The sequence below is a fragment of the Petromyzon marinus genome, chromosome 64 (assembly GCF_048934315.1).
Source record: "Petromyzon marinus isolate PM22_M1 ecotype Great Lakes invasive population chromosome 64, UKy_Petmar_22M1.pri1.0, whole genome shotgun sequence".
NCBI classification, from domain to species: Eukaryota; Metazoa; Chordata; class Hyperoartia; order Petromyzontiformes; family Petromyzontidae; genus Petromyzon; species Petromyzon marinus.
Genome location: NC_133730.1, coordinates 1,565,881 through 1,592,163, shown reverse-complemented (window position 1 = coordinate 1,592,163; position 26,283 = coordinate 1,565,881). Strand labels below are relative to the sequence as shown.

Here is a 26,283-nt window from a genome sequence, read left to right as displayed (position 1 = left end):
GCTCGGCGGACAGGGGTCAATACCTCGCCGGCAAAGTGCTTGATGGTGAAATGGGTCTGGGCGTTGCCATTGCGGTCCCTCCCCGGCATGCTGAGCACCCCGTTGGTGTGGCTCCTCTCCAAGGAGCCCTGTATCCTCTTCACCAGGGCCTGGTCTGACGGCTGAGCCGACGTGCTCTCTTCATCCAGGAGATGCAGCATTCCCTGCGGTCTCTGTGTGCCGCCGAGTAATCACAGGGTCATCATTCCCACTACCACCACCACCACCACCCCCGCGCCACTGCAAACTCCGTTTCATTACGATTGTGCTATCGGAGCCTTGTCATGAGACATCCCTCGCACAGCGGTGAAACCCTTCGTGTTAGGGAGCGACCCACGGAAGTGGATATCACAGAACTACCCCTGAGATCTCTTTACTGTGCGGGCCAAACGTCTCTTAGAGGGCGGCACTTTGCCACCCGTTACGCAGGTGAGAGTGATGTTCGTCGCATGGGAGTCTTTAAACCAATATATTCTCAGTTCTGGAATCGCACCTCCAAATTAGCACGGTTGGCTACGTCACGGTGCGAAAAAAGTTTTACATAGATACGAATTAAGCCAAAATTAAATCCAGAACCAAATGTAAAGTGATGGGTATTTTTTCGCAATCATTCGTGACCGGGTTAAGACCATCAACTCACTACATTCGAGAGGCTAGTTTGACCGCAACGCGGCTGCCTGGATTCGAACCCAGGATTCTCAGCGGTGCCAGCTCAGCAGCCCGCCCTGAGCCACGTCCCAGCGGAACTCCGCTTATTTTTCATGGGCGGGGGTCACTCGGGGACGGATTTATATCACGCACGTGTTACCCACGCACAAAATCAAATGCGCACATCTCATGGGTCACATGGGTAGAGCCGCCCACTACTATCGGAATTCGCAGAATGCCCCGGCGTGCGATTGATGAGCCGCCGACCAATCATTGACGCGGGCCCTGCCTACGCAGAGAGGTGAACCCTCAGTGTTCCCGCGGGTCCGTTTCCGCGCACGCGCATGAACGCCGCCCTCCCCGCCGCAGAGAGAATCCCATCCCCGTGTCCTGCGCTGCCCTCTTGTTTAACATCGTCATTTGCAGCCGCTTTAATATGTCCGTGTAGGTGCGGCACGTCGGGGGAGGGGGCGGGGGGCAGTGGGGTAGCAGGGGAACGCAGAATCAATTTCGATTCACCGTCTGAATGTGTGCACCATCTGTGCAGCGCGATCCAGCGCCGCGTAATCTCCCTCCCCCCCCCCCCCCCCATTGCGTCCGTACGGGTAGGACGTGTACAGCGCCTCCGCTCAGTCTTATCAACTTGCTGGGGAAAGTGATCTCGGCGAGCCGCTTCTAGACAGAATGTTGCCCTTAATCGTATGCACCGTCCAGACGTGATATGGCTGATGGACTGACTGCGGCATACTTTTTTTTTATTGACTGCTGGCAGGAAAGAGGCGAGGCGCGATTTAAGACACGTGCATTGTCTCAACCTGTGGCAGCATCGCCATGCGCGTTAGAAACGCGAGACACGCACGACACGCGTTGCCTATTACACCTTCGCCAGAGCTGTTCGTTGCTGGCCTCTTGGCAATGTTTAGCCTTTGGGCTTGCGTACAAGAACGACAGCCGTTTGACACATGTACATCTGTAGAAGAGAAGCACGCAAACGAAATCGCAGACAGAAGCACCCGTCAAGAAATGTTGCAAAAGCCCAACGTGCTAAACCAAAACATAACCGGCGCAATTCTCCCGTCTCCGTGTGGGAAACACAAACGCTCATCCCTGGCACAGAACCCAATTAAGACGGCGGTGGAGGCGGCAGTGGCACCTGGAAGAAAAAGTCGAGGAGCCGCTGGTTGCCGTGGAGACCGACGATCTCCGTGGCGACGCCCTCCTGGGCGCATTGGGTCTGCTCCAGCGCGAAGAGATGGAGCTCGGTGTGCTGCTGCAGCCGCTCGCTCGCCAGGTTCACGCACAGCTGACGTGCCGCGCACACGCAACGCACACACACGCACGCGCGCGCAACACACACGCACGCACGCGCGCACGCACAGATAGGCACCTGCACGCGTGTAGATTGGCGCATGCACACTGGCATGCACGCACGCTGAAGAAGGTCGGCACAAATGCACGTGCATTTGTGCACGTGCATTTGTGCACGCGATGCATTAATACGCAGATAGGCATTTGTATACAGAGGCACACGCACACAGGCACATGCACACAGGCACACACACACATATATATGTGTGCACTTGTACACACAATTGCATACAGGAATGCATGCATACGCAGATAGGCACTTGGACACACAGGCACATGCACGGATCTTCTACAAGCTGACATGGAGATGCTACGATTGGGTCGATAGAATGCTAAAATATAATTCATAATAAAGGTTTTTGGGTTAGATCGCGTTTATTTATAAATGTGTCGTAACCCTCCACCACCCGACACGGCCAATCAGCAAAAAAAGTGTCACGTTGACAAAAGACAAATAATTCACTACTTCAGCCTTTGTCTTTTGTCAACGTGACACTTTTTTTTGCTGATTGGCCGTGTCGGGTGGTGGAGGGTTACGACACATTTATAAATAAACGCGATCTAACCCAAAAACCTTTATTATGAATAATATTGGTCGCGAGAGCCTACGTGTTAAACTGCTAAAATATAACTTACATAAACACCGTGTGAACAAATTAGACAAATGTATGTTTTTCCTATCAGCATGGAGTAAAATACAACTTAAGGTTTGGCCAATTGGCCTTCTTAAGCGAATATACATTATCGTTCCACACGAATGTACATATTTATATATATATTACTCATACATGAGTGTTTCAAGATATAGCTTCTTTTTACTATTAAAAACATTTACTAAAACATCTATAGCCAATTTGCCCACATAGGCAGCGTCTACTGAAACAATCGTGTGCAGGCAGGCCACACGACTGCTCCGCTGCTTTCAAAGCACTCGTCAATGTCCCACCAACTTGGCAGCCACAGATTCTTCTTGACGTCCCAACAGATTAATGAATCCAAAGAGTCTGGGTCTGGCCTGTGTGACAGGTGCTCCAGAAGATCCCATTCAAACTGTCCCAGACAATTATTGCACCACCGCACATGCAGCGTGCAGATTAGGGTTTGCCAACTATGACTTGAAGATATTCCGGGAGATTTTTTTTCTTCTTCTAATTAATGTATTTTATGTAAATATCCGATTAAAATCTCTTTCAATAGCCACCGGGAGGTCGATGCAAATTCCGTCCGGTAGAGACTCCGGCCAATCCTGGAGGGTTGTCAACTCGAGTGTAGCGGTACATGCTTGTTATGGAATTCCATTAGCTTTTTCTTTATGATTATTATTTTTAAAGAAGATGCATTTTTTGATAAAGTCAGGCATTTTCCAAAATCAATCTCGACACAAGCCCGCTTTGGGTGAAGTTGCAGCAGCAACTGGGTCATCACAAAAATGGTTAATGCCTCGATTTCTACATTTCTTTGATACAATATCAATTGTATTTACATCCTCAGAGTTCAAATGACAAAATAGCTCGTCGCCGTTCTAATATGCAGATGGGCAACGGTTCCACCCTCTCTGATCACGTTACGAGTCTGCCATCTAGTGGCAGATTTGGGAAATAAATATTGCACGCGTACTGGGCATCATACTATATTTAATGTACAATTTTACAGAATTATTATCTTTACGTGATAAAATATCCAATCCAGTTATGTTGAAATAATTGGGGAAAAAATGGCTGTAAGAGTTAAAAGATACACTTTTGTAACATTTCAATTCCCTTTGTATTTGTATTTTCTGGAACAGCCCTTACTGGTATACAACTGCACACACTGATCCTCAAACCTTGACCATTAAATATAATTGTATAAACAGTTGTAGCTCAGTGACAGCTACTTACAAGTGCTCCACTATTGAGGCCACTAGATTTTCCCAATCCATTATGATATTGTCCGAAGAGCATGTGGTCCTTGGTTGTGAAGCCAGCTCACCCCTACCTATAGGCCCCACCCACCCGCTACGTACTTTCCCGCACCTCCGATAAGCACGGATGACCACGCGCCGTGCGAAAGATGTTCAACACACACACACGTACCACTGCTACCCCTTCCACCCCCCCCACCACGACCAAAACCAGCCCAACCCCGCGTCCAGAGGAGGGGGCGGGGCCTAAACAAAAATAGGCGGGGCCTAGATAATAAGGGGCGGGACCCTGCACGAACGATAGCCCGGTTCCACCCCTCTATGATCGAGATTCGAGTTCGCAACCTGCCGCTCGTGAGCCGAGTCCTCTACCCACCATACCACGAGGCTGGAGGGCTAATATTGCTGGAACGCACAATTCAGAGCGATGGGAGGGCACAAAGTGTGGGGAGACTGGCAGGCGAGAAGGGAGAGCTCTGCCAATAAAACCGGGTACGATGATGACCAGCGCAACATTTTCTCTCTTCACACGTCCGCAGGCGCAGCCGGATGGATGGCTAACGGTCGTTTACCTGCTCAAAGGAGTTCTTCTGAAATCGCTCGAAGCCGCATATGTTGAGGATGCCAATTTCCGTCGTGGGTTCGCTGCAACACAAAGTGTACCGGCGGTCAGGGCAGGAGACATCGCAAGAGCGCCTTCACCGCCGCAACGTCTTTAGATGGCACAGCGACCACGCTGCACCTGACTGGACTGCCCAGCGTCTAAGGGACAGCATGCAAGAGTAAATGCCCAGTGTTTATGTTTTAACATGATATTGTTACGTATGTGCAAGCATGTTGAACTTCTTTCGCACCGTACGTAGCCAACCGTGCTTATACGGAGGTGAGTTTAAAAAGAACGAAAGCACGTGCGAATTGCGCTATGTGGCACACTGCTGCCGTTTGTGTCTGCTGGCCGGGTTGTTCTTGCAAAAGAGCAGTATAGCTTGACGGGCTTCACTGGGGAAAGACACTTTCTGGCGTCCCATTCCGGTCGATGCAGCCAAAGTTATTTCTTCCACGGGTGTCATAGTCTTGACTATAACAACCCACACTGCCCAATGGAGTCAATCGAATCAAGTCGTCATTTTTTTGGGGGGGCTTAAAAAACAAATACAGGGTGCTTCAAAAAAATGCGAACACTTACATGGGAATATCGTTTTTAATGGGAAAAAGAACGGATAGTAATACACTGTGACATGATAACCAATGTAAATATTAATAGCGTGAGAATGTCTAAGAGTCTCCCACGTGTTCGCCATCGTTGTCAACGCGTTGCCTGGAATCTCCTCCAGGTGATCTCCAGAGCCCGGAGGCAGCAGCGCGTCTCTCGTGGTGTCGTTGCAAATTCTCTGAAGTGTTCACAATTTTTGTAAGCACCCTGTACATGAACAAGTATAATGATGCCTTTTTGCCAGTATCAAATATGTGCATTGCCTTTGAAACTGATTTGGCCTCGTCTCACCACCAGTGTTACACCAGAGAACGCTGAAAGGCAAACAGTACAAAGACAATGCACGTATGAGAACATTTACAGATTGGGGTGAGCAGCTATTTAATGGGACCTCTTTGCCAATATGAAAGTATATCTGCAGTATATCATGTTTATTTGCATGATCACCACAAGTACTGTGTGTGGTTAATGCAGACTTGATTCCTTGCAAAGGGTATCCATTTGGTGTTTGAACATCTTAACATCTCCTTACTCTTTGGTTCTTTCGGTAAAGTCATGTAGGTAGAAAAATAAAAAAAATGAAAAATATTTTAAAAAATATTTTAATTTTTTCTACCTACGTGACTTTAAATAAAAAAAAATACTTTTCTACCTACGTGACTTTACCGAAATAACCAAAGAGTATGGATTCCTGCAGTCACGAAAGCTTCAAATCAAGATTAACACCTCCTGTTTCATTGCCAGAAAGGGTAGACACCGATTATTATTTTTCATGCACAGATGAGCGTTTAGACGTGGGAGCAAACCGAAGCATCCCGGGGGAAAAAACCCCCACACGTGTGAGGAGGCGGGGAGGGCAACGCTCTCTTCCGTGTACAGTTTAGTTGATTTAGTTTATTTATTTGGTATAGCCCTGTGAGCCATTCGGCTCTTGAATCGGGTGCAACCGCAACAAAAAAAGAAAAAACACGAACGAGAAAACCATCTTTCAGTGACTATGTGACTGTGCAAACAGAAAATCCATGAAAAAAACAGCAAAATATTCCTGAAAAAAAGCACCGTACACCAACGCTGTGTGCAAAAAATCCCAGTGGGATGCAGGTCAAACAACAACCACAAGACAACTTAGATTAAGGCCGTCAGTCTAACTCCGTACGACAACAAAACAAACATGTCCAAACCAAAAAACGCTTTCGAAATCACCAAAAAATAAAGCCGTAATTGCAACGTAACAGTGATCATAGAGACTGTGACTGATTTTTTACAATAAAGTACATAAATAACATGTAACACCAAAATCCTAGAGCCATAGCTGGCTGCATGAGTTACTCCACAATAACAGAAGCATTAGTCGGAGTATCAAATTTTTCAATGCGCCTTTAAGATCAGCACGCTAAATAAAAATACAGATAATACTTTGCAGCATCATCCAGAGCGAAACATTTTATTTTATTTTACGCCAATGAATAGCAGTGGTAGCTAGGGGTGTACAACTCCTCTAGAGCAGTTTTGAGAGAAGATCTCATTGGTAGCGATTCAAGTTGCAGTTTATTGGCAATAGCATTCCAGACCCTGGGGGCATCAATAGCAAAGGCCCTACCTCCAGTTTTTGTACGGCAATAGGGAATGTGAAGATGGAACAGGTGGAGTCCACGTCCGCTTAACCACCCTCTCCTGGCAAGCCAGGGTATTGCAACCACCTCTTCGGCGCCCCACGGGGAAGTGGAGGTTTCACGACGTTTCTGCTCGATCAACCAAACCCGCTGGCTTCCCGAGTGCTGGGATCACGTGCATAGTAGCCACCGCCGTCCAACAACGGCGATGGTCATTTCCCAAGAAAAGGTGTAAGTCAAATTATATTTAAAACATTTCCATACATGAGCTGTCATCTTCAGACAAATACCTCTGTCTGCTCGGGGGTTCATGACTTTTCATTCTTGGGCCTTTATGCTCATTTCCAGCTTCACCGTAAACGTTTGTGTCGTTGCTCATGTCACCGAGATCTGCGTTTTTATCGACGCAGCACAAGCCACTCCGCATTCTATTCTCTCTCAATCTTGGATTGGTTCTAACTTTACCCAATTAGACATTGCCAAAACTGACGTCATCCTCAAAGGTGATAATTCCCCGTCTACTGCTGTGACCGATATTTATACTGTATATGCCTTTACCACCTTCCTCTTTATACGTGTATGTATGTATGTTGAACTTCTGGCATCGTACGTAGCCATGATAATCCTAGGTGCGGGGAAAGGACAACAAACTAAACACAAAAAGCACTTATAAATAAATGTCTTTTCAATATAGATTTAAAAGAGCATAGCTCCAGTGGCTTCCTAATATCGGGAGGAAGAGCGTTCCAGATGGCCACAGAAGCGCATCTGACAGCACGCGATGCAGTGACACTTCTAACTCTCCTATAAGGTCTCCAGAAATCCTTCACCAATAAAATACATAATGATCTAGAATGTAACAGCCAAACTCAGCACCCACGTCGCCCAAATCCTTAGATCCCTTCATGATTGCGACACCAACAACCCGGTAACGATGGAGAGCTACCGTCTTCGTTTGTGGTGCCGTGAAAAAACGTCGGCATAAAAAGAGAGAGAGATTAAAACCCCACGTACACATTGCGAAAAATTAAAATTGGTCAGAGTAAATTACACTGGAAGGTTATTGTCCGTGCTCAACTCCATTATGTAACCGAGGCCAGGACCTGTGGAGGGGCAATTGAAGGTAATTTTCAGTTCAAATTACTGCCACTTGTTTAGAACCAGGTGGAGTAGTCGTTTAAATCCCCCCCCCCCCCACCGTTCTGATGGGGAGATTGGGAAAGCTGGATTTTATTGTGGTACCCGATTTTAATTACATTTATTTGGAGATGCATTATCAATCATTTTGATTCAGTCGATGTGTGTGGGCGCACAATGGGCCTCTCTTGTGAACGATATCACAGATTTCGTTGGTAGCAACCTCGTTCGGTAATTCGCTGTAGAATTTGCCGGGCCGAGCTGAAGCTGGTTACGGCTTACGGGTCAGAGGACTTGGCCGGCATCGTTGAGTTCAACGGTTCAAATCAGTCCCGGTCACGGCCTTACTCTAGTTGACGATAACCTGCAGAATTTTAGTCAACGTATTCTACGTTGATGTTGTTGTTATAGATGTTGCTGTCAATTTTAGTCAAGTCAAGATTTTCATTTAACCATTTCCTTGCTCTAGTTGGCTGAAGCAATCAAAAATGCAGTCAAACACTCGCAGGTTTCTAAACGCCGGTGTGAGATGCGCACAATTCTCCCTCCACGACGCCGATGTTATCAGCTCAGCCCATCGGTGAACTCCGTACCACAAAAAAACACGTTGAATACAGAAGCAGTAAATAGCCTATTACCAGCTATGGTCCTTCCCTCCTGTCCAACGCAGCCTCCAATAACATTACCGCTAACTTGGGTCCGCGTCCTCATTCAGACTGTTTCGTCATTTCGTCTCGTCGCGGTCAGCGCTCCGGTCTCTTGACGGGCGGGCAGCATCCGGCGCGTCGTCACGCTGGACATATTTTCATCCACTCACGGCCAGCGTTGACAAAAGGAAGAATGAGAAAAAAAAACACATTTGCCCCGCGAATATGTTTACCGCTAAATTAACACCCGTTGTGGCGTGTCACCTCCCGCTTGTAGCACCGCCGCCGCCGCCGTGCATCGGAGCGTCTGACTCGTCTTCGCGGGGCCGCGCCGCCGCCCGCGCGATGGACCGACGCGTCCGGCTCGCGTCGAACGCCGCGACGGCGACGTTCGACGGTGACGACGGCGACGGCGGCGACGGTGACGACGGCGGCGCACGGTGGCCGCGTGAGTAACGAGCGCGGGAACGACCGCAATCGATAAACAGCCGGCGGGAAATGTTATCGTTCCAAAAACACTCCGCGAGGCCTCGATATCTCCCCGCCGGGCCTTTTTGAGGTGCGTGATAATGCACTTCTTCACTCCTCCCAAACACAATAAATTGTACCCGGGTCCCAGCCCTTATCAGCGGCTCATGCGGGGCCGTGAGTGTATTAACATGTAAAAGATATGCGTATGAAATGGGAACGCAATGTAGCGCGCGTGCGTGAGCCTGCCCGACGGGACAATGAAATATCTCTCTCACGCGGCTTCTCACCCGCGCTTGCCTCGGCAGAAAACGTTAATAAATAATAAATAACGCTCTATCGGGAGAGCGGTGGCTCAAGCAAACTCCATGGGTTTGTGCCGTGTTTGTGTGCACGTGTTTGAGTCCAGACAGAACTGTATCACCGACTTGAAATCGGCAGAGGAAGCAATTCCGCGCAGCAGCGGCGGAAGTGATGCCGTCGTAAACGAGGTGTGCGAGTTTAAATATGTGACGGGCACCACTGTACCAACATCATCATCATCATGGTCATCACCACCACCACCACGACGACCGGCACGCTGCAAGTCGATCTCTAGAAATACGAGAGGAGAGAGGTAAGCAGAGGCAAGGAGGCTCTTCGAGAAGGGCAATCGCGATCCCGGGACCGGGCCGAGCAGTCTGCGGATTGGGGTGGCGCGGTTGAATTTGCAGTCCAGGAAGCGGCATTACGGAGTTTGGAGGCGAGGACTTTGAGGACACACGCCGCACAGGAGGGAGCCATGGCAGTTGACGCACAATTATCAGAGTACGTTGCTCTAGTGTTTAGTTTGTCGTCCTTCCCGCCAACTCCGATTGGCAGGGATCGGCCACGTGCGGCGGCGCGGAAGAAGTTCGACATTCGCACGAAGCACAATTAAAAAATAAAATAACGAGCCGATGAAATAGCGGTAAACGTGTCAAACGCAAAACGGCGACGGGTAGGCCGAGACGTACCTGCCAGCGGCCGCCTGCAGGTAGCGGTTGGCGCCTTGAACGAGGAAGCCGAAGAGGCGGCCGTAGATGGCCCTGGCGAGGAGGTCGCGGGCCCACGACGCCGCCTCGGCACTCAGCTTGCGCGCCAGCAGCTCTCCTGCTGCGCCAACCACACGTGGACCAGGTGGGGGGGGGGGTGGACCAGGTGGGGGGGGTGGACCAGGTGGGGGGGGGGGTGGACCAGGTGGGGGGGGGGGGGTGGCAGTTGTTTGATGGATCGTTTCTGCTGCCCGGTTACTTTACCAGATGAGGCCCACAGAAGCAACCTGGCCACAGAAGCGACCTGGCCACAAAAGACAGCTCACAAAGTGGCTTTTCACGTGGATATTTACGGCGGCCAAATACTCTAAATGCGTGATGTTGATTCTAAATGTGGAGGGGAAAATCGGAGGACCTGGAGAAAAACCCACGCGATTTCACAAATATAGAGCAGCAGGCATCAGGGTCGGGATCGAACCCACGACCTCCTGTATACCAGGCGAGGTAGTTAACATCTCCTAGCCACCGTGATGATGATGAGGGAGAGAGAGAGAGAGACACGCGAACTCCAAATATGTAGCAGCAGGCATCAGGGTCGGGATCGAACCCACGACCTCCTGTATACCAGGCGAGGTAGTTAACATCTCCTAGCCACCGTGATGATGATGAGGGAGAGAGAGAGAGAGAAAGACACGCGAACTCCAAATATGTAGCAGCAGGCATCAGGGTCGGGATCGAACCCACGACCTCCTGTATACCAGGCGAGGTAGTTAACATCTCCTAGCCACCGTGATGATGATGAGGGAGAGAGAGAGAGAGAAAGACACGCGAACTCCAAATATGTAGCAGCAGGCATCAGGGTCGGGATCGAACCCACGACCTCCTGTATACCAGGCGAGGTAGTTAACATCTCCTAGCCACCGTGATGATGATGAGGGAGAGAGAGAGAGAGAAAGACACGCGAACTCCAAATATGTAGCAGCAGGCATCAGGGTCGGGATCGAACCCACGACCTCCTGTATACCAGGCGAGGTAGTTAACATCTCCTAGCCACCGTGGCGCCTCTTCCTCCTTCTTCTCACACCGCGGCCGCTCTCCGCTCACTAAGTGACGCCGCTTCTGTCCGTCTGTATCTCCATCGCTGATTGTCAGCCAAGGTGAGTTTAGGCAATGACGCAAGGACAATAGAGGGTAGGTCTGAACTAAGTCTATTTTGTTGAACGATTTTAGAGAACTGAAGAGGCCAGGATGTAGTTTTGATTTGCAAGAGCGATCCTGGGTCAACAAAATGACAAAAACCAGGTTCTCAGCGGTGCCAGGCTCAGTGCTTTTGACGTCCGAGGCCATCCCGGGCCGCGGGATCATCGAGCCTCTCTGTCACATTGCTTCGCACCGCTCCCTCTGGACAGAGACCGCGCGGTCCATCGCTCACACGTTCATCCCTGCTCGAGCCCACAGCTGTCCCCTACGCCAGATTGACCACACCGTCTGCTTCAGCCACGAGGCCATCTACATTAAGGAGTTGTGCGGCCGTAATCGCTTCACCACCTTCGGCCATTAACGCCGCTTTTATAACACCAGCGTGCAGAGTTAGCTAACGATGTAAGACGCAATGGCCCATATGGGAAAAAAACAGAGAGAGCGTAGCCAGATTGACTAACAAACTGCAGTTTACAAGTGCAATGCCTGGAAAGTATTGGAAATGTTCTAAGAAGCTGACAGTTGCGAACTGATGTCGTCAATAAAACCATCTGTATCGCTAAATATAAACTCTTTAGTTTTACCAGGTAAGGCCCATTGAGCTGTAAAGCTCTTTTCCAGAATTGACCTGGCCACGTAAGATAGCTCATCAAAGTGGCTTTTCACGCGGATATTTATAGCGGACAAATACTCTAACTGCGTGATGTCGATTCTAAATGTGGAGGGAACAACCGGAGGACCCGGAGAAAAATCCACGCGACCACGGGAAGAGAGAGAGAGAGAGAGACACGCAAACTCCAAATATACTGGCATCAGGGTCGGGATCGAACCCGTGACCTCCTACATACCAGCCGAGGTAGTAAACATCTCCTAGCCACCGCGCGCGACGATCGCACCACAATTGTCTCAGCAGCGAGACGAGTGCTGTGCAGTTATCGTGTGGATGAGCTGAGACAATCCCTCACTCACGCTTCACTCTCAGCGGTGCTCGGGTCAATCGGTCTGCGGACTCAAGCGGACCGACACGACCGACCGTGGCTCTCGGCGAGCCACCTGCCGTGCGCAACGCAACGAGGGCTTCCCTTCTGCTGCCCCAGTTCCTCCGGGAATTCGCGCTCTGCGATGATAGTGACGCCGAGGGGCAGCCCTCAATAATGCATGGGATCCCCAGAGTGGAGGAGTGGACGCGTCCACATGCTGCGTTGGCCAGCAGCTGCCGCTACCGCCTCCACTTCCATCCACCCAGGACAGGAGTTCATCTCAAGGCTGCACCTGTTACTCCAACATAAGACAACGCCACTGCGGGAAATGTTCAGAAAACTCCAGATTTCGCTCGAGAAAATCCAACGAGTCACTCCTCCATCCACATCTTCTACTAGAAAAGGCCGGTGGTGTTCGCTCAACCGTTCAACTCACATTTGCTCATCCCAACAAGGAGCTCTGTAAATAAGTACGCATATGACCTGTAATGCCGGGCAGTGTGTGTATCGTTGGAACGTACCATGCGTCGAAAATGTTCCTAAAGAACATCTAAAAAAACAACAAGTTTAATTCACGGTGAGCGAACCCAAGACAAACGCAACACGATACCTTTAGTGTAGATCGTGTCCGAGGTGAGGGCTGTGCCGAGCTCCTCCGGAGACACTTGCAGCATGTAGGCGACTGCCAAGAGAGTGACGACCGCGGGCGTGAGCAGTGGACACGCGCGCGTGCACGTGGTTACACAGGGATGCTGAAATCATCAGCTGTTGCAGAACGCGGCAGGTACCCTCGTCAATGTCAATCAGCTGCATCCGTCACGAGAAAGTCAACGGCACGCTGGATCGCGAGACATCACAACGGGCAGCAAACGTCACTGTGGTCACATTTACATTTTAGTTTCCTGTCCACATTCCGCATATACATGAATTCACCACTTGCACAGCAGCTGGGCATATATATTTACACATCAAGGGACACAGTAGCCAGGCCCATAGAGCCAGACTAAGGCACCTTTAAGATTCTTACAGTTCAATGTTAATGCCAGAGGTTCAGAGCAAAATCAAAAGAAATGTGGGCTTTCGCTGATGCAGTGCTCATGCACAAGATTCAAAACCAGGCAGAGGCAACGTTTGGAATTCCTCGGGTGCGACATGAACGTTCGAGGCTCACAGGGATCGCGCTGCGTTTGAAGAAGGCACGGGACACCACCGAGTTGTTGTGACGTTCTTACTCCGGTATAAATAAATGTCCCGATTCCAGTTTAATGTACGCTGAACTTCTTACGCACTGCACGTTGCCAACCATACGAATCGGAGGTGCGGGATCTGAGCGACGTTGGGCCACGCTCCTTGAGGCCTGCCCTGGGGCCCCTGTGGGTTGTTCCCCGTGATACTAGAGCGGTGTTTCTCAAACTTTCTTGGGCCCGCGGTCCACTCAGCCGATGCAAACATTTCCACGGACCACCCAGCCCTTAAATGCCAGTAATACAAAATGATTCCTTCTGTGTTACCGGCACATGTTTTTTTAAACATAGCTGTAAGTTTTAGTTTTTTAGGGGGGGGGGGGGGGGGCGGGAGGCATTTATATCTTACGGTGATGGTAGCTTAATCACGGCAGTTTACCTAATTTCATTTTCAAATTCAATATCCTGAGTAAAATATGAATTAACGTCCGAAACAAAAGTTAAAAGCATTGTCATTATTTCCCGATCAACGTGCGTTTACACCACCGCCCCGCAGACCACCTGGAGGAACGTCCCAGACCACTCGCTGGTGGATCTCGAGGAAGCACACTCTGATAACCACTGGGCAGAGGAAGCACACTCTAATCACCACTGGGCTGGAGGGACGATCCTGGGAGCAGAGGCAGGCGCCCCACACCCAACGCTCTTCACTCATCAACAAACACTGCCGACAAACGGCTCCACGCGTCGTCGCTGGCGATACGAGATGGGCCAAAGCACATTTACCGGTGTTGAAAGTAAATACATAAATCACGGTTTAATGCCTTTTATTTGAATAGGCAATAGCCCACTGATGTTAATTTCCACTTTACAAGGGATACGTGAGAAATTGAAGATGCAGCGGTGGTTTCTTTAATTTTAACAGATCTATGGAGATATCTTTATCGATCTGCGTGTAAACTTTCCATTTAGGGTCAGATGCACGTCTGGATAAGACAATATCAAACACAGTCTGGTGGGATTCACCCCACCGATGATGACAAGAGCCATCAGCACATTTGAATTTTTACTCAAAATTATAGGGACAATTTCCTTCTGCTTTTGCCACTCGATTCATTTATTGACCTCTTGTGGACATTCCGGCACAGTCTCAATCGCGGGCAAAACCAGCGAGTCACGTGAAGAGAAAGGCACGATTCCCTAAAGCAAAGCCAGACACTTGGGAGAAATTATTGCCTGTACGGCATACATAGTTTTGCACGTGTGTCTCGAAGCAATTAACACACGGAGATAGCAGTACGTGTTTTTTTATTAACAGAAATCCAAAGGGACCGAATGGTTTCGCAGTAAGTGTCCGCTTGGTACCTTCATGTGGTTAAGGTGCTCGCTGTAGCCCACGTCATTTACGATGTTATTCGAGCGGAGGCGGCGCAGGCACTCCACCGGAAGTAATGGTTTTGATGCGTCAAGGAAAGGGAAACAGACGTTGTCTCTGGCTGATTTCCCCACCGGCCGCGCGGCTCCGCGCAAGTGAACGCGCAGGAACCCGTTGCGCTATCGCTCCCCATTGACCCATCGTGCCGAGGGCGCGCGTGCACACACAAACGTCCCGGCGAACGCGAAACCGCGTGCCGGATCGCCCGACGCGGAGGATGGATCGCGTGCGCTGACCATGCAGAAGCGATGCAGGTGACAAGTTCTTTCTGAACGGCTGTTGATTTCAATTGCAGTTGCTGCCATATGGGGGGGTTAATGATGAATAGTATGTGGAAGTTGCAATCCAGAGTTTGACACTTTGGCATCCCTGCACAACAATTTAGAATTTGGTCAAATTTCTTAAATCCTCCCCGGCACTGTTCACCCAGCAGATATATATGGAGGACAATGAACATCATAAGCTAAAATGTATTCTTTACTTATCTTATTTTTCGATTTAAAGCTTTCGTGACTGCAAGGATTAATCTTCTTTGGTTCTTTCGGTAAAGTCACGTAGAATGAGAATAAAATAATAAATTGATAAAATAAAATAACACAATAATATTCTCACGACGTTTCGGCCACAACACAAGCGGCCTTCATCAGGTGAAGGGGACGAGACTGTCTGGCCGAAACGTCGTGAGAATATTATTGTGTTATTTTATCAATTTATTATTTTATTCTCATTCTACGTGACTTTACCGAAAGAACCAAAGAAGATACTTATCTTATATTTATAAAGCGCCTTTATCCAAGGCGCTTCACAAGGGATACGAGTGGTCCAATGATGGTAGCTAAAAGTGATACGCCGAACAGGGATGGGGTATGGGGAGGGAGGTTAGTGGGTGAGGGGATTACGGGGGGTACCTAGGGATGGATGGAACGATGAGCCAGGCAGAAGAGGTGGGAGGTCTTGAGGGAGGAGTGGAAACGAGACAGAGAGGGCGCTCGCTTCATGCGGAGGTGAAGTTTGTTCCAGTGCAACGGGGGGAAATTCAAATGGCAGAACACCACATGGCTTGGGTGGGCATCATTCTACGCTGAATGGTCACCGTTCGTTTTAACTCAAAATTGTACCCAACTAAGACCCGTATTTTGCTCTATGCGTCCTATGTTCAAGAGCGCACAATTGGATTGCCGCTCATTCAGCTCCCACTGTACCTATTAAATTAAGCATCCGTACAGGATCATAAAGCCATTGCGTGTCTCCACGTAGATAAAACAAAATGAGTCACAATCCAGTGGCCTATCGGCTTTCCAGACCATTATCATCCGGCAACATTTGTTGAAGCAAGCAACAATCTGGAGCGGTTTCCACCTTCTGGGGGTCTCTTCAGACGTCAAGGTTCGTTGAACAAATGCAGCTTTGCTACGAGGTGTTATTCGCAAGTGCACGCCAAATATTGCCTTAAAGCTTTCGTGACTGCAGGAATTCATATTATTTGGGTCTTTCGGTAAAGTCACGTAGATACGTGACTTTACCGAAAGACCAAAGAATAAGTGCACGCCAGTTCAACTACCGGCCCTGCTGGATTACACGAAGAGTGAATCTCAGGGCGGGAAGCGTCACAGCTCTGAGCGCACGTTCCTGCTCCCCCTGCTGGTACAACTCAGGGTGGCAGTGGGCGCTCTCGATGCATCCGCTGCGTTATTGAATCCCTCGCGGTGGCGCGCAACCGGACAAATCTGCGCGCTAAAAGTTGGCCATGTAAACGCAGCCAGTTTGGCATGGTCCCCACATGCCCCGGTAGACGATGAAACAAGGCTCTGTTGAGAATACGCCACAATGGCTTGCTGTGTTCACTCACCTATATAAAGATACATTCGTAAATTGATGTGCCTGCTGAAATTGCAGCATTTGCGGTGCCCAATTTTGTTGGTGTCCCCTTAGCCAGTGATAGAAATTCCATATTAATATGCCAGATGCTATGACGGGTATATTAGATGCGAGATCGCTAAAACGAACCCACTAAAACGACAAAACAGAGCCACAGAATTATCAGCGTTTGCTTTCCAACGCGAATACATCAATTCGATTTTAAACTTTTAAGTGTGACGCTCGTTATTTTAATAAGCAGATATTTCATGGCCACGATAAATTCCTGCTTGCATTTTAATCAAATCACTGTACTAAATTAAGAGGGAAAAAATGCCATTTTTAATTAGGGGCGTCGCCACGACGCTGTGAATTTCAAAATGCCACCATGCCTGCGATACAATATCGCGGGCAGTAAAAAGCGTGCCGTAATGAATTTTTTGCCGAAACCAGTAAATTCCCCCGTATGATATCTTGACGGAGGGCTGAAGGGGGTCGCGAGCAGACATCTGCACGGCGCGTTGGGCTCCCGTCTCTCGCCGGGAAATCTCCTCGCCGTTTTAATTACGAAAGGGCGGCCGCAGATGCCCTGTTTGGCCAGCTACGCCTCCTGGCAGCCAGAGATAAGCCCAGGGGCCTGGATCTGGCCAGATGGCCTTCAGCATCTTTGGCTACACTACAGCTAAACCGTGGCTTGCGGATGGGAAGGGGATATTCTTAACGTGTCTTGAAAGGGGGCAGGTCTTTGTTTAATGTTTCAACACAGATACACCAGGGTCAAAGGGAACTTATCAGGGGGTGTGCTAGTAGGGCTTGTTGTTGAGCTTTGCGTATATGTACGTTGAATTTCTTTCGTACCGTACGTAGCCAACCGTGCTAGGCCAGGGGTGGCCAGGGGTGGGAATTTTTATGAGAATCGAGTGTATGGTAAATGGTTGAACATTTGCAGGATTGATATTTGTGTGTATTGCGATGCATACGGCAAAGACTTGTCAGTCTTCTTGCAGTACCTCTTCGGTTGAAATCAATACATTTCGACGCAAATTCAATATCATTATCCAACGAGATGATTGTGAATTCCACTTGCGAATTTTGATTGTGGCTGGGTGCCACTTCTGACATCCGGAGGTCCCCTAGGCTAAAATAAACTCCGCTCAGAGACGTTTTGCTATGTTACGGGTGCAGCATAAATGCAAATATTATTATGAAAATATTATTACGTAGATTATTTATCAAGTGGCGCTCCAGGGCTGGGGCCCTGTACAGTCATCAGGGTTTAGCCCTCTTGGGCTTCATACACTCCGCAGAGAAGCGACACAACTGACCGGCCGTGGAATGTGCGACATCGTGACCATCCTTGGAAACGTCCCACAGCAGGACAGCTGATGCCCGGCCCAATGGGGGGGGGGGGGGGGGGAGCCATTAATCAGCATTTTCGCTGTCGCTTTGACGCAAAGCAGATATCGTCATCGTGCGCAGGAATCCCACGGTCCGCCATGAGCTCGCGGTGACGGGCAGTGTGGGAACCCCCCCCTCCCCTGCTCTTCCCCACACCCCCCCCCCACCCTTCCCCCCACGATTGACCCGCAGGCCTCTGCCCCCGAGAGGTTTGATCCCAAAGGTCGGACACGTGCTCCGTATAGAAGATGCGATTTAGCATTTTGTCAATAGCGATGACGACAACCACAGCAAAACCCTTCGAGAATTGCGCTGCTGAAATGGTCTTTTCACAAAGCCACTATCAATTAGGGATGCAAGTGAAGAGTGCAGCTTGCGTTCAAATAAATACATTCGAACATGCTCCGTCCTGAAAATCACTAAGTCCAAACACTTTCCGTCCTTATCTTGTTTGCCTTTTTGTTGATCGATCTTGATCTTGATCAGCCTTCAATAATCACCCGAGGTATTCATGAATATTCTGCCTAATGCAATTAGTGAGGCATTCGAGATGCCACGGGGGGCGCACGGCAGCCGCAGGAGGAGCAGCAGAGGAAGGCCAAGGGAGAGATGGTTTGGTGTGGTGGAACAAGCTACGAGGACGGTGGATGTGACTTGAGAAGGAGCGCAGGGTGGAGGCACATGCCGAGAGGCAAACATCTCAGTAGAAGGATAAAGGATTCATGTTCTGCTGGGTTTTCAAATTTGTCTTCAACAACTGTTTTATTTTTGCAAACTTTGCGGAATGTGACTTTTGTTATTGCCTTCGTTGTCGTTTTGCTCAAAATGATACGGCAACAAACCAAAGTGTCTGGTCTGAAAAAATACACTTTTTGACGAGTAAATTACGACCAGCTTTGAGTTGTGGTTTAAGTACGTGGAGTGCGCAAAGAGATGTGCAGAGGTGCATGCTCAGAATTGGACAGAGCAAGGCCGTAGCCATGGAGTCAAGATTGGGGGGGACCAAATCTTCCAGGGGGTCTAGCCCCCCCCCCCCAGAAAAAATCTAAATTTGAAGACAAATTTCCTGTCTAAAATATTAAAAAATTCACTAACACATGGGATGGATTATTTTTTTTACAATAATGTCAAATAGTGTATTGTATTACATTTCTCGTTTTTTCTTTTTTTTACCTTTTCTTGTTTCATTGTATGTAATGACAGATTAGGGATTTATAAAGTACAACCATAGCCACAATCATATTGTGGCCAAGGTTTAGCAAATTTTTGTTTTTATTACATCGCATAGAATTATTTTTTTAAATATTGTTTATAGCAATATATTGGGGGGGGGGGGACATTTTGAACATATTTTAATATTGGGGGGAATGTGTCTCCCACAATATATATTATAATTACGGCCTTGGGACAGAGACAAGAACAGGAACGATTTAAAACTAAACAATGTTTTATTTTACCACGTTAAGGCCCACTGAGCTATGTAGCTCTTTTTAGAAGTGACTTGGCCACAAATGACGGCTTATCATGGGGAAATTCATAGCAGCCAAATAATCCAAACGCATGTTGATTCTAAATGTGGAGGGAACAACCGGAAGACCCAGAGAAAAATCCACACGACAATGGGGAAAACATACGAACTCCAAATATACAGGCATCAGGCTCGGGATCGAACCCACAACCTCCTGCGTGCCAGGCGTGGGAGTTAACATCTCCTAGCCACCGTGGTTTAAATGGTTATCTTGTCATCCATGCTATTTACAAGGTGTAGGCTGTGCTTTGATAGCAGCTCAATACTAAGCATGTGCATGTGATCGTTTTGTTTTGTTCACTAACACCGCACTGTGCCAATTGTTTGAAAGCAGATGCTGTATTTGACGAAGCTGGTCAGTCGTTTGTGGTTATCTTTATATATGGCTGCGATAGCTGCGCAATTACAAAGATCGTACAAAGCAATCTAGAAACAACAGAAACGTGTTTTTTTTGTAAGATCGATGTTAATCAAAGCATGGCCAGACAACCATGTGTTGTCAAGTCAATTGCTGACCTACAACAGACTCATTTGTCAACAGGAAAGTGGAATTTACGCCAATGTCACACGGCCACAAATGAAGCCGAGTGATGTCCCAACGTTTGTCGAAGTAACACACCGCATTCACATATGGACTCACGCTTACACACGCACGGACACACGCGGACACGCACAATGCTGACACACAGACAGGAAGAAGTACACACTACATCGACGTGTACTATGAGCGACACACTGCAGGCGGACCTCGTAAGTGAGTGAGTTTCCTCCCAACCGGAGCAGAGTTAACGTTCAAGGTCACAGATGTTAGCTCTGCAGAGAGCCACAAGAGGGCACCTGTGACTCGGGCACGCAGATTTAACAGAGTCATCGAACTTAATTTGGACCTTTCGTGGCTGCAGGAATTACTCTTTGGTTCTTTCGGTAAAGTGACGTAGAAAGAAAAAATAAATTAAATAATAGCATACGACGTTTCGACTGCAACACAAGCAATCATCATCAGGTGTGAAACCCACAGCAAGAAAATTTGAAAAAAGTGCTTTTTTTTAAATGTTCTTGCTGTGGGTTTCACACCTGATGATGATTGCTTGTGTTGCAGTCGAAACGTCGTGAGAATTTTATTGTTTTATATTTTTATTATTTTATTGTTTCCCTTCTACGGGACTTTACCGAAAGAACCAAGAATATGAATCCCTGCAGTCACGAAAGCTTTAAATAAAAAATTACTGTTATGTTAGTCGACTCTCTGTGTCGTATTGCATTATATTTCTAAGTTTACAGTCAACACTGTTATGTTAGCCGACTCTCTGTGTCGTATTGCTTTATATTTCTAAGTTTACTAGGTTCGTTTTCTCTTTCATTTGTACCTGATGACGATTGCTTGTGTTGCAATCGAAACATCGTATGCTATTATTGAATCATTACTATTTCTTTCTACGTGACTTCACCGAAAGAACCAACGAGGAGTTGTTGAACACAGTGTGGCAACGAGTCCTGCGCCGTACGTTTGTGTTGCTTTTGTTGTTTCCGTCTGTCGAGTCGTGTTCACCCGCCGCACAGGAAGGTACCATCACCATGAAGTTAGCATCGCAGCCGCCACCAGAGGGTTTCTGGAGTGGGTCCTCGCAACATGACCCCAAGGTCTCAAAAGCCAACCCAAGTTCACTCTCCTCCTAAGCGCTATGCGTTATATCGTCACAGTGGTGAGATGTTAACTATCTCGCCTGGTATACAGGAGGTCGTGGGTTAGAACCCGAGCTTTGACGCCTGATGTTTATTTGGAGTTTGCTTCGTCTCTCTTCCCGTGGTCGCGGCGATTTTTTTATCCGAGTCCTCCCGGTTTTTCTTCAACCTTTAGAATCAACGTCACACGTTTAGCATTTACACATTTCCACATCACTAGCCACTTCGTTGAGCTAGCATCTGTGACAGCCAGATCGCTTCTGAAAAAGAGCTATACAGCTCAGTGGGCCATAGCCGGTAAAATAAAGATAATAAAATAGTATACAGCGGCCCCACCCACACCACACTACTCCTACTGGCCCCCCAAATGAAGACGAGCTGGAGCCGGTCCTGATTAGCAAATGAACCTCATGGCGGGACCCCCGGGGTCCCGAATAAACGGAAGTCAAAATGGTAATAAAACATTTTTTAGCGACTCCGTCCCACCGCGCACACCAATGCCGCGACCCGCCTGGCGCGGATCATTCTGTTGTCGTGTCGTCCAAGCGCAGGGGCGAGGACGAATGCGCGGAAGAAACAAAACTTTGAAACTTTGATAAGCGCATCGTCTGGAGCTCGTCGAGAGGAATAGATTGCCGTGTCGTTCGCCTTCAACAGATATAAAATGACGTCGCAAAGCAGTTTATGCGAGGTCCCGCCATAAGGTTCATATGATTGACACGTGATAACCTTAGTAGAAGGTTGCTATGCTCTCAATATGAAGCATGTATCTTGGGCGTGTATCAGCTGGTGATTCAACGCGGCCGTGGAGCGAGCGACTCGCAAGCGGAAGGCTGCCAAGTTCAAATCCGGAGTTTTTTTCCGGTTCATTAAGCTCCTAATTCCCCACGGGGGGTCGATAACATGGGGAGCGATTTGTGTGGGAAGCCAACTGTGGTCATCCTATGGGTAGGGTCGCCCCCACAACAGTCACAGCGTTCTGGCACTCTACCGCCCTTCCTGTGGAGGTCTGCTGGCTGCTGGTGTGAGAAGTTGGGATTGTGGTCTGGGATGCTGACCTAATAGACTCATTCCTCCACTGTGATAACTTTTTTCATCATCATGGGGCCTCCCTTGCCAGTATCAAAATACGAGAATAGGTTTCACCCTTCCTGGCAATAAAACAGTTGTGTCAAGATGTTAAAACACCAAAATGAAACCTTTTTTTTCTTTAGTTCTTTCGGTAAAGTCACGTAGAATGAGAATAAAATAATAAATTGATAAAATAAAATAACACAATAATATTCTCACGACGTTTCGGCCACAACACAAGCGGCCTTCATCAGGTGAAGGGACGAGACTGTCTGGTAGGACAGCGCTGGAGTGCTGTCCTACCAGACAGTCTCGTCCCTTCACCTGATGAAGGCTGGAGTGCTGTCCTACCAGACAGTCTCGTCCCTTCACCTGATGAAGGCCGCTTGTGTTGTGGCTGAAACGTCGTGAGAATATTATTGTGTTATTTTATTTTATCAATTTATTATTTTATTCTCATTCTACGTGACTTTACCGAAAGAACCAAAGAAGATGAATCATTGCAGTCACGAAAGCTTTAAATCGAAAAATGAAACCTTTGTCAAGGAATCAGTCTGCATTGATTCTGGCAAGGGAGGTCCCATGAAGCAGCTGCCCACTCCGAGCTCTCAATGTCCTGATAGTGGCATTGTCTTGGTGCTGTTCGCCTTTTTGCGTCCTCTGGTGTAACACTGTTCGTGAGACAAGGCTCTAAAGAAAGCTGCTTCTGGTGTGGACCAATCAGCTTCAAAGACAATGCATCATCATATACTATCAGAGAATGTGTTTTTTTGTTTGCATGTTCAAAACAAGTATGTGTTGTAAATGCAGACATGCTTCCTTGCAAAAGGTTTCAGTTTGGTGTTTTAACATCTTAACACGCCTGTTTTATTTAACATCTTAACACGCCGGTTTTATTTAACATCTTAACACGCCTGTTTAAATCCCAGAAAGGGTAAAACCAACTCTTGTAAACTTGTTTCTTGTTTGCGCCTTTTGTTTTGGTGAGATTTCATATTTTATTCATTTTTTATTTCCTGAGGGTTTTCATTTGCTTGGTAGTAGCTATATATATAGGAATTGGCCCTTATATATAATTAACGTACAGCGTTGTGGGATGCAATTAGCATGAATGACACCATGTGAAATTAAATTATGATTGTTATCATCTCCTCCACTGACACGGGAATGTAAAAGGGAGGTGAGCGCCAATGCCCCAATGCTCATTTGAGCAGCAGGAAGTGATCGAGCGAGTGGGCGCCACTTCACGAGAAGTCCCAAAGACTCTCCTTCCTGTGAACAGACTGCAGTCGAGTCTGGCGTGCGTCGTGACGCTGGGCTGCGGAGTCGGGAGTGAGCTGGCGTGTGGGTAGCCAGGCGGGGCGGGCGCGTGTGGGCAGCTGGGCGGGCAGGCAGGCGGGCGGGCGCGTGCGTGCGTGGCACTCACTGCGCTGCAGGAGACGCGTGTCAGTGACGTGCGCCGCCTCCGTGCTGGAGATGCCCAGGAAGTGCAGGTCGCCCAGGTGAAGCACGGCCGAGAGCACGAGCAGCAGGTTCTCAACGTCCTGCGAGAGGCAGCGCGGGCGAGAGAGTCAGCGAGCGCCGGTCACCGACCGTTCCCACCCGATGTTCACGGCCTCCCAGTGAGCGCTGGCGGGTCCTCTGTCAACAAATGCTGGGGGATCGGTGGCGCACAGCCGCCTGCGTAACTGTGAAAGGACAGCTGCGTCCGCACTCAAGGAATCCGCACGGTCATCGTTAGCAGCGAGCCGGCGAGCGCGCGCTACTCGGTGAGAGCTGCCTGTCACGGAGCCACGCACGGTCAAGGTTTACGCTTCCGCTCATCCTTCTCCTCCTTCTATCTGTGTTGCTATGAATTGAGTAGCCGCTCTAATTTGACGTCTAGATTGTGAATCCAGCCGCTGGCTTTCAGAGGCACAGCGGAGCGTGAAAAAACCCCTCGCTGCGCCCGGAAGTCGTCCGCGGCGGCCACGGGTCGACGGTGCGCTCTGCTCTCGCGGTGCCCCACAGCCACATTCCTTTACCCGCCTCCCGCAAAGAGGCTGGCAGTACTGGACGATGAAACGTACGGCCAGGTACGACGCAATGTCCGATCCACAAATACGAAGGCGACATCACGGGGCAGGACTCCCCTGTTCCTGGCACGGTTATCTGGCGTGACCGACTGAATGTGAAATTGCAGTTGTCGCTGCTCTGCATCTACATCAGCAGCCGGACGAAAGAAGAACACCAGACACGGCCATGAGACGGCACAGAGTGAGCGTGAAAGGGAAGGGTGCAGCGCTGCGATTGCCCGCTCGTGGGTATTTGGCCTACTCTTCTCACGCTGGCCAGACATTCTGGAGGGGGTGGACGTGTCGACCGCTTTATTCCACCACGTGCTACTTACTGTGGTGAATGTGAATACACTGCTGGCTGCTGGGTGGGCACAGACGGTGGTGGGTGGGTGGGGTGGTTTTAGGAAACTTGTGCCGTTGTATCAATTGCCGTGCCGGGAAATGGAATCGATCCGGCGACCTCTTGATTGCAAGTCCATTGCGCGCTGACCATCACTGGGTAACCGTACATTAGAAGATCGTGCGGCCCAGATGTGTTTCTTTTGGAGGGGGTTTCACAAGTGATGACTCCCTGTGTTCTCACCATAGCAGAACATATTTTCCACTTTTGCGTAAGGATTGTAGATTTTATTTTTGCCCATACTCAGCTCCGCAGGATAGCCGAATCTTGAAAATTACCTCAGCTTGTAATGTCTTCTCCACAGCAGACGGTGGCACTTGTACAATTCCCCGGATACTTCGGGGAAAATAAACCTTTAACCCCTTGTAAACTGACTTTGTGGTACACGAGCTCATTGCGAGGCAATTCATCAGCAATCGAAGGCAGTGACAGATATTTTTTTCTCCCCCTAAATGTGGAGCGTACTGCGCGTAACGAAGAGCGATCCCTTTTATAGGGGGCTGATCGAGCCCTGCAAACACGAAACGTCGCCTTTCAAATGCGATGACGATGGGCAAACTTCATCGCCCTCTCCAGCCGTCGTCAATCCACTGCTGGACGAAGGCCTCCCCAATCCTCAGCCCACCGCCTCTCACGAGCCCGCTAAGCGATAATCCACCCGGCACCGGCGCACACGAATCGATATCATCACTCCATCTCCGAGGTCTGCGTCCTCTCACGAACGTAATTAATCTGCCGGGTGGCAGGAGAGGGCAGGGAGGGCAGCCAGGCAGCCAGGCAGGCGTTGTCATGGCTGCTCATAGCCAGGGCTCACTTGGCTGTAGGCAAAGCCTTCCTAGCCATGCGATTACCATCTGCCTCCCCACTCCGCCCCCCCCCCCCCCCCCCCCGTTCCACACCATGGCCGTTGCCGACCAGAGGCCACGGAAATACAGCGTGGGACGAACATCCTTGAATAAAACCCCCCGGAACAATTCTGCAACTCAAAGCAGCGCATTGGCACCGTTAATGGGCTGCGCGTTCACATCCACACCCTGAAGCGAGAAAACGTCGCGTCGAACGCGTCCACCGCTTCCGCGGATTTTCTATCGGTCCTCTTTTTTCACCATCCGTCAGTGAAGCTCCCCGGGGGGGAGGGGGCGAGGCACACCAGGGTGGATCAATGTGTCGCGGCCACTCCACTATCGGCACTGCGCACCACCGCTGAGCACCCCCACCGCCCTACCTACCCTCCCCGGGCCTCCTCGTCCGCAGCCGGCAATAATAACGAATGGATTCGTCCGGACTGCCGCGGGGGAATAGCGTCCGTGGCAGCACGCCGAGCCCGTGCTCCGAGATCCGGGGAGGGGGTTGAGGCCACAGCGCTGACAGCTGAGAAACGAGCGTGGGCTCTCTGGCGGCGTGAAAGCGGTTGTTGTGCTCGGGTTTAATAACCGCAGGC

At 49.2% G+C, this 26,283-nt stretch overlaps 1 protein-coding gene across 2 annotated transcripts in view; it reads right to left on the bottom strand.

The window, feature by feature from the left end:
- MYO16 (myosin XVI) overlaps positions 1-26,283 on the bottom strand; it is a 244,649-nt gene that overhangs the window by 77,648 nt on the left and 140,718 nt on the right. For both annotated transcript variants that reach the window (XM_076054072.1, XM_032977714.2), the window contains exons 18-23: positions 23,812-23,929; positions 12,840-12,911; positions 10,032-10,170; positions 4,531-4,603; positions 1,841-1,990; positions 24-212 (exon numbers count right to left, since the gene is read on the bottom strand). In XM_076054072.1, the coding sequence (XP_075910187.1) occupies positions 24-212; positions 1,841-1,990; positions 4,531-4,603; positions 10,032-10,170; positions 12,840-12,911; positions 23,812-23,929 (741 nt within the window). The remainder of the gene's footprint in view (positions 1-23; positions 213-1,840; positions 1,991-4,530; positions 4,604-10,031; positions 10,171-12,839; positions 12,912-23,811; positions 23,930-26,283) is intronic.